The sequence below is a fragment of the Heloderma suspectum genome, chromosome 1 (assembly GCF_057233095.1).
Source record: "Heloderma suspectum isolate Gila_16-S chromosome 1, 16-S_ref, whole genome shotgun sequence".
Taxonomy (NCBI): Eukaryota; Metazoa; Chordata; class Lepidosauria; order Squamata; family Helodermatidae; genus Heloderma; species Heloderma suspectum.
In genome coordinates, this window is record NC_139458.1 from 434,957,809 (window position 1) to 434,974,887 (window position 17,079).

Consider the following 17,079-nt stretch of genomic DNA (forward strand, 5'->3'; position numbering starts at 1 on the left):
TTGTGAAACCAGCTTAGTTTACAACATGGCTTAGTCCTCAGTTGCTGTAACTTGTCATCACAAATTATGGGTTCAAAAGGACTTCTGAAGGCAGTCAAGCAGCTGGGAAGCTCCTGTCCTATCCTGCCCTGCCCATCCTCCCACCCATGGTGACAAGGCAAGGGTGGACTCCTGTGCTGATACAGTAGGAGACAGGGGTCAGAGCTATTAGAAAGAAAAACACCAAAGGCCACCCACTACCCCCATACTCACTGCAATGGAGATGCCAACCCCAACTGAACCACCCACAGCATGCCATAAGCTTCTGCTGTCTCCTAAAAGGCAGGCTACAAAGGCAGGACAGGGATGGCATCCCAGGATGGCGGGGAGCAGCAGTCTGGAGGACAGCCACCCAGACAAAAGGAACAAGGTTGGTCAAGCTCAAAAATGAGTGACAGGCAAGATAATAAGCCAGAAGAGGAGAGGGCTGCAAGAAGAGCATCTTAAGACACTTTCCTGAAGAGGACTGACTAGCTCTTGTTAAATGGAGAGGCACCTCCCTAAGTACCTCCACTTCCCTACTGCTAGATGATGAACTCTTCATGGAGCACACCGTCTGTCCCAGTCTCAAGAAATCTGCATACTGTTTCAAAGGCTGTACGTCTCAGAATACTAGCTGCTGAAGCAAAGAATGGGGAAGGCAATTGCCTTCTAGCCTTACTGGTGGGATTCATGGATGCATCTGGCTCTGTGCCAGCTCCAGGTTTTGGAGGGCCCTTGGGCAAGACACCCCCATGGGCTGCCTCCTTCAGTGAGTCTGTCTCCTCACTGCCATTGCTCCTCCTCTTTCTCACCATTGCTCCCACCTGCTTGCTTGCTTAGGCAGAGAGCCAGTGAGCAAGTTGGCCGTGGCATCTCCTGCTCCTCTTTCTCACCCCCACCCTTGGCTGGGCCAGAGCGAGAGGCAGGTGAACAAGCAGACTGCAATGGTGAAGAGGAGTGACTCCAGGGGACTCTTGTTAGGGGGCCCCTGCAGGGGTGTGGGCTCTCAGCAGGTGCCCAACAATGCCTACCCTGATCTGGCTGGATGCTTGTCCAGATGGAAATTTTGTTCTAATTCAACAGGGCTCTGTATCAAAGATTTATATCACTCCCACACACAGCTCTCATGAGGCAGAAAAATAATTTTATCGAGGTAGAAGTAAATGGGGATCTATCACCATCTCGACAATGCACAACCACCCATAAGACCTCTAATCTAGAATGAAGACACCTATGTCAGGGATGAACTTACAGAGCAGTCTCTCAAAAGATGACCTCTGGACTACCTTTTTATTTATTTAAAACACCTATATAGTGTCCTTCATCCAATTCGTATTCTAGGATGGTGTACAACAACATATATAGAACTAATTATTATGCAAGAATAAAAATAATAAAAGATAGCAATAAAAACTTTTTCGCAGGCTAAGGTTTAGACAATTTCAAATGCATGTGTGAATAAAAGTATTCTACCCTGGGGTCAAAAGGATTGCAGCATGTGCCTCTTCAGGGAGTGCATTGCAAAGCTAGGCTGTCACCGATGAAAAATCCCTTTCGCTTGTGGCTTGTAGCACACTCAGATAGAGGAAGTCAGCCCTCCTCAACCTGGTGTCCTCCAGTTGATTTGGACTTAAATTCCCTTCAGGAATTCTGGGAGTTGTAGTCTGAAACATATAGAGGGTACTAAGTTGGAGGAAGAGGCTTGAGAAGGCAACTGGAGAAAGACTTCAGTAGAAGACACAGGCAAGCTAGTATGGGAAGAGGCTGAAATTGTACCATGTTCCCTTATACCATTTCCTGTTTCTGTTTAGGGATGGGAATGGAAATTCATTTGATTCACATTTTAGTATGAACCAACCTAATTTGCACTTCCCAAACTAATACATGAACCAAACCACCATTATCCTTCAGTTTTCGCATTTCTCCGAATTTTGTGATGCAGTTCTCCAATCAAAATATGTGTACAAACAAAACTGTGTACATGAGAGAAAATAGCGTATAAATATGTTAGGGGAAATTGCAAACCAAAAAGTGTACAAATATCCACACTCCAAAAATGCATATGAATTTCCATGCAGACTTCCAAACTGATATGGAAATGGGATGGAAGAAATTTATGCTTGAAAAAAACACAAACATTATAGAAAGCAAAACAGATATATTTGTCCATCCCTCTTCTGTCACCTCAGGCGCACATCATTTTCAGCCTACAGGCACTTCTAAAAAAGATCTATTAAAGCAGGGGTGGGGAACCTCAGGCTCGTGTGCCAAATTTGGCCCTCTTGTGGTCCCAATCCAGCCATGCCCCCTTTTCCCTGACTACCTACAATTTGCAGTTTTCCAGCTTTTGCAGGTGTTTTCCCCCTATTCTAAAAGGTTGAAATGCTTCTCCTAAGGCTTAGTTACTGGCAGTAGGAGCTTTAAGCTCAAATAAAGCCCCACTCCCTTGCCTTTGGCCCTGCCCACCACTGGAATCTGGCCCAAAAGAACTTCTCAGAAATCGAATTTGGCCCTTGGGCTGAAAGAAGTTCCCCACCCCTGTATTACACCCAAATTTATTTATTATTTATTTATTTACAATATTTATATACCGCCCCATATCAGAAGATTTCAGAGTGGTGAACAACACAGTAAAAGAATAAAACAGCAGGTTAAAAGAGTTAAAACATTTTTTTTAAAAAGACAAACCCCAACAACGTGGAATGTAACAAACCACGGCTGGTCATGCAAGGAAGGCTTCTTGAAATAACAACGTCTTCAGGAGGCGCTGGAAAGAACACAATGTTGGTGCCTGCCTGACCTCTAAAGGCAGGGAATTCCACAGGGAGGGAGCCACCACACTGAAGGCTCTTTTCCTGGTGGAGGCCATGGGTCCATGTGGAACCACCAGGAACATGCCCTCTAATGACCTCAGTGACCGGGCAGGTTGGTAAAGAAGGAGGCACGCTCTCAGGTATCCTGGTCCCAAGTTGTTTAGGGCTTTGTGTTGTTTGTTGTTTATTAGGTCAGTCGCTTCTGACTCTTTGTGACTTCATGGACCAGACCACGCCAGAGCTTCCTGTTGGCCATCACCACCCCCAGCTCTCCCAAGGTCAAGTCCATCACCTCCACAATATCATCCATCCATCTTGCCCTTGGTCGGCCCCTCTTCCTTTTGCCTTCCACTTTCTCTAGCATCAGCATCTTCTCCAGGGTCTCCTGTCTTCTCATGATGTGGCCAAAGTACTTCAGTTTTGTCTGTAATATCCTTCCCTCAAGTGAGCTTCTGGCTTTATTTCCTAGAGTATGGACTGGTTCGATCTTCTTGCAGTCCAAGGCACTCTCAGAATTTTCCTCCAGCACCACCGTTCAAAAGCATCTATCTGCCTTCGCTCAGCCTTCCTTATGGTCCAGCTCTCGCAGCCATAGGTTACTACGGGGAATACCATTGCTTCAACTATGCAGACCTTTGTTGTCAGTGTAATGTCTCTGCTCTTCACTATTTTATCAAGATATGTCATTGCTGTCCTCCCAAGAAGTAAACATCTTCTGATTTCCTGGCTGCAGTCAGCGTCTGCAGTAATCTTTGCGCCTAGAAAGACAAAGTCTGTCACTGCCTCCACGTTTTCTCCCTCTATTTGCCAGTTATCAATCCAGCTGGTTGCCATAATCTTGGAGTTTTTGAGGTTTAACTCTAACCCAGCTTTTGCACTTTCTTCTTTCACCTTCGTCATAAGGTTCCTCAGCTCCTCCTCACTTTCAGCCATCAGAGTGGTGTCATCTGCATATCTGAGATTGTTAAAGATTCTTCCAGTAATTTTAACTCCAGCCTTGGCTTCATCAAGCCCACCACGTCGCATGATGTGTTCTGCGTACAGGTTGAATAGGTAGGGTGAGAGTATACAACCCTGCCGTACTCCTTTCCCAATCTTAAACCAGTCCGTTGTTCCGTGATCTGTTCTTACCATTGCTACTTGGTCGTTATACAGGTTTCTCAGGAGGCAGACAAGATGACTTGGTATCCCCATACCACCAAGAACTTGCCACAATTTGTTATGATCCACACAGTCAAAGGCTTTTGAATTGTCAATAAAACAGAAATAGATGTTTTTCTGAAACTCCCTGGCTTTCTCCATTATCCAGCGGATATTGGCAATTTGGTCTCTAGTTCCTCTGCCTTTTCTAAACCCAGCTTGTACATCTGGCAATTCTATTATCTTCTTCCGCTTCCGCGCATTGCTTTTTTAAAAATAATTCCTTCTGTCTTCTGGCTAACCTCTGGAACTTTGCATTTAATTGGGCATATGTCCCCCTATCACTGTTGCCTTTTGCTTTCCTTCTTTCTTGGGCTGCTTCCAGTGTCTCAGCAGACAGCCATCTTGCCTTCTTGGTTTTCTTTTTCTTTGGGACTTTTTTGTTGCCGCCTCCTGAGGAATGTTGCGAACTTCTGTCCATAGTTCTTCCGGGACCCTATCTACTAAATCTAGTCCCTTAAATCTATTCTTCACCTCCACTGCATATTCATGAGGAATATTCGTGAGCTCATATCTAACTGATCTGTGGGTCTTCCCTATTCTCTTGAGTCTGATTCTAAATTGTGCAATAAGAAGTTCATGATCTGAACTACAATCAGCTCCAGGTCTTGTTTTTACCGACCGCATAGATGTCCGCCACCTTTGGCTACAAAGGATGTAGTCAATCTGATTTCGGTGTCGACCGTCTGGTGAAGTCCATGTATAAAGTCGTCTGTTAGGTTGTTGGAAGACAGTGTTTGTTATGCACAGTGAGTTGCCTTGGCAAAATTCTATCAGCCTATGTCCTGCTTCATTTTGTTCTCCCAGACCATGCTTGCCTGTAATTACAGATGTCGTCTGACTACCCACCTTAGTATTCCAGTCTCCTGTAATGAAAATAACATCTTTTTTTTGGCGTACTATCCAGTAGGTGCTGCAGATCCTCAAAGAACTGATCTACTTCTGCTTCTTCAGTATCTGTGGTTGGGGCATATATTTGGATCACTGTAATGTTAAATGGCTTGCCCTGAATTCGAATTGAGATCATTCCGTCATTTTTTGGATTGTATCCAAGCACTGCTTTAGCCACTTTATTATTAATTATGAAGGCTACTCCATTTCTTCTGTGGTCCTCTTGTCCACAGTAGTAGATCTGGTGGTCATTTGATGTGAAGTGGACCATTCCGGTCCATTTCAGTTCACTGACACCCAAAATGTCTATATTTAATCTTGACATCTCCACAATAACCACATCCAATTTGCCCTGGCTCATAGATCTTGCATTCCAAGTTCCTATGGTGTGTTGATCTTTAGAACATCGGATTCGTCGTTCACCACCAGCACCATCGGCTGCTAGCCGTCCTTTCGGCTTTGAGCTAGCTGCGTCATCACATCTGGGGCTAGTTGAACTTATCCTCTGTTCCTCCCCAGTAGCATTTTGACCATCTTCCAACCTGGGAGTCCCATCTTCCGATGGTATACCGACATAGCTCTGGTTGTACTGATCCATTTAGTTTTCATGGGAAGAATACTGGGGTGGGTTGCCGTTACCTTCCCCAGGGATCGTATTTAGTCTGACCTCTCTGCCATGACCCTCCCGTCTTGGGTGTCCCTTCACGGTGTAGCTCATGACGTCATTGATGTGCTCAAGCTCCAGCACTACGACAAGGTAATGATCTCCTTTGCTGAAGGGGCTTTGTAGGCTAGTACTAATACCTTAAACCTGGTCTGGTAGCAAATAGGCAGCCAGTGCAGTTCCCTCCGCAGAGGAGTTACATGCTGAAAATGGGCCGCTCCCGACAACAGCCAAGCTGCTGCATTCTGCACTAGCTCCAGGTTCTGGACCAGCCCAGCCCCACATACAGTGCACTGCAGTAATCCAGTCTTGAGGTTACTAATGCCTGTACCACCATGGTCAAGCTATCCCTGTCCAGGAGAGGCCGTAGCTGGCGAACCAGCCAAAGCTGATAAAAGGCACTCTGAGCTGTCACAACCACCTTGGCCTCCAGCGACAATGATGGATCTAGGAGTACCCCCAGACTATGGACCTGATCTTTCAGAGGGAGTGCAACTCCATCCAGAACAGGCAATAAGCCTATCTCCCGGACCAGGGAACTACTCACCCACAGGGCTTCCATCTTGCCAGGATTCAGGTTCAGTTCAGTGGCCCTCATCCAGCCCATTACTGAGTTTAGGCACTGATTCAGGACTTGCACAGCCTCTCCTGATTCAGATGTCACAAGGAGATAGAGCTGCATGTCATCAGCATACTGATGGCATTAAGCTCCAAATCCCATAATGACCACTCCCAGCAGCTTTATATAGATGCTAAACAACACTGGGTACAAGATGGTACCCTGCGGCACCCCATAGCTCAATTGCCAAGGGGCCGAGGAATAGTCACCCAATGTTACTCTCTGAAATCGGCCCCGTAGGTAGGACCAGAACCACTGTAACACAGTGCCTCCAATACCCATCCCAAGGAGTCGATCCAGGAGGATACCATGGTCGATGGTATCAAAAGGCGATGAGAGATCAAGCAGAATTAACAGGGTTGCACTCCCCCTGACCCTCTCTCGATAAAGGTCATCCATCAGGGCAACCAAGGCTGATTCAGTCCCTTAACCAGGTCGAAACCAAGATTGAAATGGGTCTAGATAATCAGTATCCTCCAAGAGTGCCTGCAGTTGGTCCGCCACGACCCTCTCAAGCACCTTCCCTAGAAAAGGGGTATTTGCGACTGGGCGGTAGTTTTCCAATACCATTGGGTTCAGAATGGGCTTCTTCAGGAGTGGCTGCACTACTGCCTCCTTAAGGACAGCAGGGACCACCCCTTCCCATAGGGAAGCGTTTATCACTCTCTGGACCCACCCAGTCATACCCCTCGACTAGCTTTTATTAGCCAGGAGGGACAGGTATCAAGAGGGCACGTGGTCGGTCACATTATTGCAAGCATCTTGTCCACATCATCAGCCCGTAACAACTGGAACTGATCCCACAAAATCAGGCAGATGGTGGCATCAGACACCTCAGCTGGTACCGCACTAACAACAGCATCAAGGTTGTTGTGGAAACAAGCAATTCTGTCTTCAAAGTGCGATGAAAAAGATCACAGTGGGTCCTCAACGGGGCCAGGGCCCCATTTCCTGGGGAAGATGTTAACAACCACCAGGCCACCTGGAAGAGATCCGCTGGACGGCTACTTGAGGATGCAACGGAGGCAGCAAAATAAACCTTCTTTGCTGCCCGCACTGCCACGCAGTAGGCACGATTATGCACTCTAGAGCGTGCTCGGTCGTCTTCACTTGGAGTCTTGCACCATTTGTGCTCTAGCCGATGTCCAGCCTGTTTCACTGACCGCAGCTCCCCAGTATACCATGGAGCAGAACGGGGTCTACAGTGCCGGAGAAGGCACTCAAATATGGGTTAAAACCATTGCCCAAGACACTGCTACTAATGGCCTCCAAACCCCATGCCTTGAGACTGTTCCCTCATTTTCTCTAATCATAAAAGATACCTGTAGCAATTCTGAAAAGACGAAAAATATCAAACTCACAGAGGATACAGGCTCCATACCTGAGTAAAATTATCAACTGTGGAGCTGTGGAGAAAGAGGCCTTTAATTTGAAAGACAAAAGATTGCATTGAAGAAGAAACTGTAATAATCAAAGGTGAGAGGAATTTCTATTGTCTTGACTCACTTTCTCTCTGGGAATTTTCACAGCACAGACATCTGTGGAGGGGGGGAGCATTGTGAGTCCCTCATTCTTTCCCACCCCATCAATAAATGCCGGCAACCATCCTCTCAAGCTGCAGTGCGATTTCAAGGTTCATCTCTTCTGAGCAGCTCGAACACTAATTATCCCAGCTGTAATTAGTAAGATAATTAAATACTGGCTCGCTCATCACTCTACCTTGTGTCGGGTCATGATTCTCCCAGAAGACCTTGAGCAGTTTCTCAAAGCTGATAGTTTCTGGCTGAAATACCACTCGCACTGCTTCGGTATGGCCAGTTCTCCCTTGAGTGAAATAGTACAAAGGCGGGCGGGGGGGAGACAGAAGCAAGAATATTAATCTCAAAAGCCACTTCCAAAGAACCCACTCTGGCCTTGCTACTATCTGAATGCAGTGATGTAAGTACACTGAGAGAAGGGTTTTCTAACTGGCTTACCCTTTTTATTCCAGGCCACTTTTTCCAGTAGTTTGAGAAGAGCATTCCCAGGGCACTATGATGCAGAGACCTTACAACAGCCTTCCCCAACCTGGTGCCCTCCAAATGTGTTGGACTGCAACTCCCATCATTCCCAGCCAACATGGGCAGCAGGCTGGAGAACACTGCTTTATGGCATGATGCTACAGCAGCTTTCCCCAACCTGGTGGCCCTCCAGATGTGTCAGACTAAATCCTCTGGGAATGATGGGAGTCATAGTCCAGCATATCTGGAAGACCATTAGGTTGTGGAAGGCTATGCTACAGGCTAATTGGTGCAGATCTCACTGGGGGAGCCTTGGTGTTGGAACCAGGGGAAACTGCACAAGACAAACAGAGATACTTAATTACACATTATTCCTGTAATAGAGCTACCACCTAATCTACTCAGTGGGTTTGGTTATCTCAATAACGCTCAAATTATTAATAGAGGATTAATAATTTTTTATGGTTACATTCAAGCCCAGGACATGATCCACTCTCATTTTGCCAAGAACACTGATATCCATACAAACCCTGCTGCATAAAAGTTCTAGTAACTTCAATGTGGCATTTGTAGAAGGGCTTTAAAAGGAAATTAGTTCTGCATACGTGAAACGAAGCATTTCCAGTGGTAACTGTCCACTGGATGCACCCCAAGCAACAGAAAATCCACCTTTGCCCCGTGGTAGTTTCGTATTAGAATACCACTGGAAAACCCAGCGCTAGTTCTAAGCATCCCAGGGGCAAAGATGTCATCCTAAGTAAAAACAAGGGGGAGGGGGTAAGGAACGCTTTTCAAAGGCAATATCCTCCAGATACCCTTACTTCACACATGACAATATGAAAACAGCAGAGAAAAACAGCAGCAATTTAATCTCCGCTGAAGTGGCCTTTTAGCCATTACAGAAGTAGAGCAATCTACTGCTGAAGTTAATGTGGGAATAGTAAACAACTATTTTGAATGGGATTCAACAGGTACTCACACCTGTTGGCATAGGGCAGACACAAGCTGAGCCAATCAGCGGATCACACACGTGCACAGCGTATGGGCAGTATCCAGCAGGGCACATGTGCTCCTGCTGATTCTTTTGTGCCCGACTGATTCTGTTGTGCAAGCAGCTCCCCCCCCCCCCCCCGGCTGCTTGTGCAATGGTGATTTAGCACTTCCGGAGGCAGCCTGAAATGAGCAGAAATACTTGTTTCAGGAAGGGGACAGGGCAGCAGAGCTTGTATAAGGGAGCTCCACCTACCTGTCCCGACCCAGAAACAAGCATTTCCATTCATTTCGGGGCTTCCTCTATGAAGGGCTAAATTTCCATTGCATAAGTGGTGGGTCCCGCTTGTGCAATGGAATCGGCAGGGCAGAAGGGGATTGGCAGGGGTGTATTTGCCCCTCTGGATACTGCCTAAGGGCATCAGAGGTCATGCTGTTGGAAAATATGCGTACCAAAAAGACCCTGGAAGGCAAAATGACTGAAAGAGGCCTTTTTATGGCCTAACAACCAACCGGGATATTAAAAATAACTTTTATTAAATGTCATTTAAGGGTGCACAATCAGTAAATAAAGATGGCCAATGATTATGAGCTCAATTCAGCAACAGACATGGTAAGTTGCATCTCCTCTTCAGTTTTTGAGACACAAGCACAACTTGTAGGACCACTGCTAGAACCTAAGTTGTGTGGTGGGAAGTGACCCTGAGAAAATGTTATCCTTCTATAACCGTCTTCTCCAACCTGACATCCTCCAGATGGGTTGGACTGGAACTCCCAAAATTCCCAGTCAGCATGGCTCTATAAACTAGTGCAAAGATAGCCATCTTTCCAAAGTCACCCTTGTGGGAGCCATGACAACAACTTGCCTTCCTTGAGTAAGAGGAGCAATCAGTTTGCAGGTATCGCTGCACCCAAATGCTGGCAGGCACTTCCAGACCTTAGATTTTTAAGACAGACCTGACTTGTCTGTGTCAAACAGTGACATCCACCAGGCCTATGTGATAGCAGATGCAGATTTCCCATCACCTGCTACCCGAGATCCTTTCAAATGGAGATGCCAGGGCACCATACATTGAAATGAGAACATTCTGCATGCAAAGCATATGCTCTGCCAAAGAACTAGGGTCCCTCCCTGAAGAAACCACACACACAGTTAAGCACCACAATGCTCCTGCTTCCACATTATGCATGAGGAATTTGTTGTTTGACTATATGTTAGCTGGTATTTTTATTGTAGTTATATGGGTGTAAATCTGTATAACGACTACAGTGAAATCACTCTGCGTAACAGAGATGAGGGGCTACAGAGGACTTCTATATGGGCTACTGCAATGACAAAAACAAATCTTGTAAGTCTTTGGGGGAACACTCCGTGGAAACATCTGTTCAGTGTACAGCAAGAATAATGGGGAGGTAGAGGTAGGAAGGACACTGAGCTATATTAAAACCATTGGAGAACAACAGGAGAAAAGGCATGGTAGCTTTTAATAGTGTCTTTGAATTTAAAATCTCCCAATACAGCACCCAATTCTATCCATTTATTGTTAGAAAGAATGTGGGGGAGGGGGGGAGATAGATATGAAAGCATCAAAGGAATGAGAGAGGAGGAAGGGCTGCAAAGGTAGGAATAAGTATATGATGTAGTATTAAAAAGTACACAGCATACTCTGACTTGTAAGACAGTGCAAAGATTCTTTACATAGTATGGGTGCATGTTTCCTAAATATATATTTAGTCATGTTAAATTTGCAATGTCTGCATACCCTGCAAGCACACACCAGGATGTTGAGATGTCCCAAGGGGTGAGAAGGAATAGCCAGGTTTACATGCTACATCAGGAGTCCCCAATTTTGGGGTGGTTGGTGGGCACATCTGGGATTTTTGGGGTGCTGTGGGCACTCTTGCAAAATGGCTGCCACAGGGTAGGGCTTGCCCATTCATAAAATGACTGCCATGGTGGGCATGGCTGGTCATAAAACATTATTTTCCCAGAAGGCTTAGTAAAAGAAAAGTGACTTCCACAAGAACCTAAGTACAAGGCAGAGGTAGGGCCTGAGCTCCAAAATACAAAACCCCTCTTTCAGATCTAAATCAGGATGGCACTGGAGGGCAGCACTTTGCTTTGTAGCATGCCAGTTTCCCAGTTAAAAGAAAAAAAATCAAAAATCTTTTAAAAATAGAATAAAAATCAGGGGCACCACATTGAGAACCCCAGTGCTATACAGTAGCCTGCAGGGCAACAGACCGGTATCCTGCCCCCCCCCCCGCCCATCTACATCTCCCCATCATGTAATGCGCAGTAGAGAAGGTATTCGCCTAACAGGCTGCTGTTCAGCATGGTACAGCCCAGCTGGGGATGGGCAAGCAAGCGATGTCTGTGTTTGCCCAAATTCTCTGAGCATCAACTTCCTGCTCGTCTGGCCTTTGATTTCCATGAGCACTTGGGATCACTGTTTGATTTGTGCGAATGGGAAAACTGTGCAAATCGAACAGGAAAATTGTTAAAATAAATTGATTATTTTTCAAAGTTGCACAACTTTGTCCCACAGACTAAAGTGTGAAATCGCTAATTTTTAAAAACTGCACAATTTCAAACTGATTTTTCTCTGAAATTTGCACAATTTTTGAACAGGAGTGCATGTTTGAGGATTTGTGAACATTTTTGGAGAACACATTCTCCTGCTTGTGCTCATGTCAAGGTTGCGAATGGGGCATACTGGACTGTTTGGAAAACATACATGAAACTCTCATAATCCCTAAACCCCTCTTCCTACTTTCCCACCACCAAAATGGAACAGAGGGATAAGCCTAACAATCCAGTCCTGACCCCATGTATACACAGGGATAAGATGAAAGTGTGTAGAGGAAGAGCTCTTTCATTCACAGTGCTGGTTTATGCCATAATAAATTTGATTGTCTTTATGTTGCCTCAAGATTCTTGTTGGTTTGCCTGCAACAGGAATAATAATGTGTTGGTCATAACGATACCACAAGACTCTTTGTTGTTCTTATATTTCTGATGGCTACTGAGACATCAGTAGAATCAGACTAGTAGAATCAGATTTTAGAATCAGACTAAAGAGAATAGGGAAGACCCACAGAGCAGTTAGATACGAGCGCACAAATATTCCTCATGAATATGCAGTGGAGGTGAAGAATAGATTTAAGGGACTAGATTTAGTAGATAGGGTCCTGGAAGAACTATGGACAGAAGTTCGCAACATTCGTCAGGAGGCGGCAACAAAAAACGTCCCAAAGAAAAAGAAAACCAAGAAGGCAAGATGGCTGTCTGCTGAGACACTGGAAGCAGCCCAAGAAAGAAGGAAAGCAAAAGGCAACATTGATTGGGGGAGATATGCCCAATTAAATGCAAAATTCCAGAGGTTAGCCAGAAGAGATAAGGAATTATTTTTAAACAAGCAATGTGCGGAAGCGGAAGAAGATCCACTGGCTGCCAGTCCATTTCTGGGCCCGATTCAAAGTGCTGGTGTTAACATTCAAAGCCCTTAACGGCTTGGGGCCAGGTTACCTGAAGGATTGCCTCCTCCCATATGTGCCTGCCCGGACCTTAAGATCATCGCCAGCGGCCCTTCTCCGTGAGCCCCTGCCAAAGGAAGTGAGGCGGGTGGCTACTAGGAGGAGGGCTTGTTCTGTTGTGGCACCCCGGCTCCGGAATGAGCTCCCTAGTGAGGTTCGCCTGGCACCTACATTGTATTCCTTTCGGTGCCAGGTGAAGACCTTTTTATTTTCCCAGGCATTTTAGCATTTTAGGTTTCTAAATTTTTAGCTTTGCTGTTTTAAATCTGTATTTTAAACTCCTGCACTTCTGCTAGGTTTTATTGTGGTTGTATTGTTATATTGTGGTTTTAATGTTCTACATATTTTAAATTTTTTTATTGTGTGTCGTTTGGTTTTAATTTTTGTGAACCGCCCAGAGAGCTTTGGCTATTGGGCAGTGTAGAAATGAAATGAAATAAATAAATAATAGAATAGAATAGAATAGAATAGAATAGAATAGAATAGAATAGAATAGGAAGGACAAGAGACCTCTTCCAGAAAATTAGAAACATCGGAGGTAAATTCCAGGCAAAAATGGGTATGATCAAAAACAAAGATGGCAAGGACCTAACAGAAGCAGAAGAGAGCAAGAAAAGGTGGCAAGAATATAAGGGAGATCTGTATAGGAAGGATAATAATATCAGGGATAGATTTGACGGTGTGGTCAGTGAGCTAGAGCCAGACATCCTGAAGAATGAGGTGGAATGGGCCTTAAGAAGCATTGCTAATAACAAGGCAGCAGGAGACGACGGTATCCCAGCTGAACTGTTTAAAATCTTGCAAGAGGATGCTGTCAAGGTGATAAATGCCATATGCCAGCAAATTTGGAAAACACAAGAATGGCCAACAGATTGGAAAAAATCAACTTATATCCCCATACCAAAAAAGGGAAGCACCAAAGAATGTTCAAACTATCGAACAGTGGCACTTATTTCACATGCCAGTAAGGTAATGCTCAAGATCTTGCAAGGTAGACTCCAGCAATTCATGGAACGAGAATTGCCAGATGTACAAGCTGGGTTTAGAAAAGGCAGAGGAACTAGAGACCAAACTGTCAATATCCGCGGGATAATGGAGAAAGCCAGGGAGTTTCAGAAAAACGTCTATTCCTGTTTTATTGACAATTCAAAAGCCTTTGACTGTGTGGATCATAACAAATTGTGGCACGTTCTTGGTGGTATGGGGATACCAAGTCATCTTGTCTGCCTCCTGAGGAATCTGTATAACGACCAAGTAGCAACGGCAAGAACAGATCACGGAACAACGGACTGGTTTAAGATTGGGAAAGGAGTACGGCAGGGTTGTATACTCTCACTCTACCTATTCAACCTGTACGCAGAACACATCATGTGACGTGGTGGGCTTGATGAAGCCAAGGCTGGAGTTAAAATCGCTGGATGAAACATTAACAATCTCAGATATGAAGATGATACCACTTTGATGGCTGAAAGCGAGGAGGAGCTGAGGAACCTTATGATGAAGGTGAAAGTAGAAAGTGCAAAAGCTGGATTGCAGTTAAACTTCAAAAACCCCAAGATTATGGCAACCAGCTGGATTGATAACTGGCAAATAGAGGGAGAAAATGTGGAGGCAGTGACAGACTTTGTCTTTCTAGGTGCAAAGACTACTGCAGACGCTGACTGTAGCCAGGAAATCAGAAGATGTTTACTTCTTGGGAGGACAGCAATGACAAATCTTGATAAACTAGTGAAGAGCAGAGACATCACACTGACAAAAAAGGTCTACATAGTTCAAGCAATGGTCTTCCCCGTAGTAACCTATGGCTGCGACAGCTGGACCATAAGGAAGGCTGAGCGAAGGAAGATAGATGCTTTTGAATGGTGGTGCTGGAGGAAAATTCTAAGAGTGCCTTGGACTGCAAGAAGATCAAACCAGTCCATCCTCCAGGAAATCAAGCCAGACTGCTCACTTGAGGGAAGGATATTAAAGGCAAAACTGAAGTACTTTGGCCACATAATGGGAAGACAGGATACCCTGGAGAAGATGCTGATGCTAGGGAAAGTGGAGGGCAAAAGGAAGAGGGGCCGACCAAAGGCAAGATGGATGGATGATATTCTGGAGGTGACGGACTCGACCTTGGGGGAGCTGAGGGTGGTGACGGCCGACAGGAAGCTCTGGCGTGGGCTGGTCCATGAAGTCACGAAGAGTCGGAAGCGATTGACTGAATAAACAACAACACTGAGACATCAGGGGGGAGATTCCCAGGGGGCTTCAAAGATTACAGAGGTCCTACCTTTCTTGGCAGCTGGAGCCACAATTACATCTTGCCAATCCACTCCATTCTGACTTATCTGAGAAGCCACAGAATCTGTGGTCCTTTGAAATCCTTGGCATTAACTTGAGAAATGTTTTAAAAGCGCACTTTATGCCTACTAGACAACAGCGTACATCGCTCTGGTATCCCCTCTACTGGCCAGAGACCAACATCTGCTAGCAATATCCACTTTCTGCAGAGCTTCCGCAGAACCTCCCAAGAAACAGCGGCACCAACTCCGACGCCAATGAAGTTTTCACTAAATAACATTATCAGCCATCTATTTAATTTAGACAAGCACACCGAGGAATGCTCCCAGCATAACTGTTTTCATTACAATTTCATTCACAGTTGTTGTTGTTGTTGTTCAGTCGTTCAGTCGTGTCTGACTCTTCGTGACCCCATGGACCATAGCACGCCAGGCCTTCCTGTCCTGTGCTCTCTCCCGGAGCGTGCTCAAGTTCATATTCATTGCATCCGTGATGCTATCTAGCCATCTCATCCTCTGCCGTCCCCTTCTCCTTTTGCCTTCAGTCTTCCCCAGCATCAGGGTCTTTTCCAGGGAGTTTTCTCTTCGCATTAGGTGGCCAAAATATTGGAGCTTCACCTTCATTATCTGTCCTTCCAATGAGCACTCAGGGTTGATTTCCTTTAGGATGGACTGATTTGACCTCCTTGCAGTCCAGGGGACTCGTAGGAGTCTTCTCCAGCACCACAGTTCGAAAGCATCAATTCTTCGGCGCTCAGCCTTCCTTATAGTCCAGCTCTCACAGCCATACATTACTACTGGGAAAACCATAGCTTTGATTAGACGGACCTTTGTCGGCAAGGTGATGTCTCTGCTTCTTACTATGCTGTCTAGGTTGGCCATAGCTTTCCTCCCAAGGAGCAAGCGTCTTTTAATTTCATGGCTACAGTCACCATCTGCGGTGATCTTGGAGCCCAAGAAAGTAAAATCTGTCACTGCTTCCATTTCTTCCCCTTCTATATGCCAGGAAGTGATGGGGCCAGATGCCATGATCTTCGTTTTTTTAATGTTGAGTTTCAAACCAGCTTTTGCACTCTCCTCTTTCACCCTCAACAAGAGGCTCTTGAGATCCTCTTCGCTTTCTGCCATTAGGGTGGTATCGTCTGCATATCGGAGGTTGTTGATAATTCTCCCAGCAATCTTAATTCCGACCTCTGATTCATCCAACCCGGCATTTCTCATGATGTACTCTGCATATAAGTTAAATAAGCAGGGTGACAATATGCAGCCTTGTCGTACTCCTTTCCCAATTTTGAACCACTCGGTTGTTCCATGTCTGGTTCTTACTGTTGCTTCTTGACCCTCGTACAGGTTTCTCAGGAGACAGGTAAGGTGGTCTGGTACTCCCATCACTTTCAGAATTTGCCACAGTTTGTTGTGATCCACACAATCAAAGGCTTTAGCGTAGTCAATGAAGCAGAAAGAGACGTTTTTCTGGAATTCTCTTGCTTTCTCCATGATGCAGCGAATGTTGGCGATTTGATCTCTAGTTCCTCTGCCTCTTCTAAACCCAGCTTGTACTTCCGGTAGTTCTCGGTTCACATGCTGCTGAAGCCTAGCTTGTAGGATTTTGAGCATCACCTTGCTGGCATGTGAAATGAGCGCAATGGTGCAGTAGTTTGAACACTCTTTGGCGTTGCCCTTCTTTGGAATTGGAATGTAAACTGACCTTTTCCAGTCTTGTGGCCACTGTTGAGTGTTCCAGATTTGTTGGCATATTGAGTGCAGCACTTTAACAGCATCATCTTTTAGGATTTTAAATAGCTCGGCTGGAATACTGTCATCTCCGCTAGCTTTATTGTTACTAATGCTTCCTAAGGCCCACTTGACTTCACTCTCTAGGATGTCCGGCTCAAGTTCAGTGACCGCACTATCATGGCTATCAGAGACATTCAGATCTTTCCTGTATAGTTCTTCTGTGTATTCTTGCCACCTCTTCTTAATCTCATCTGCTTCTGTTAGGTCCCTGCCTTCTTTGTCCTTTATCATGCCCGTCTTTGCACAAAACGTTCCCTTGAGA

The 17,079-nt window shown here is 45.5% G+C and overlaps 1 protein-coding gene across 40 annotated transcripts in view; it reads right to left on the minus strand.

The window, feature by feature from the left end:
* MSRA (methionine sulfoxide reductase A) overlaps nucleotides 1–17,079 on the minus strand; it is a 331,489-nt gene that overhangs the window by 115,713 nt on the left and 198,697 nt on the right. For 37 of the 40 annotated variants that reach the window (XR_014787009.1, XR_014787008.1, XM_084829418.1 and 34 more), the window contains one exon: nucleotides 7,928–8,032. The exons of the other annotated variants lie outside the window; for them this stretch is intronic. Coding sequence is in view for 34 of the 37 variants with exons in the window: in XM_084829418.1 (XP_084685544.1) it covers nucleotides 7,928–8,032 (105 nt within the window). In the remaining 3 variants the exon portion in view is untranslated. The remainder of the gene's footprint in view (nucleotides 1–7,927; nucleotides 8,033–17,079) is intronic. 40 annotated transcript variants of the gene reach the window in all.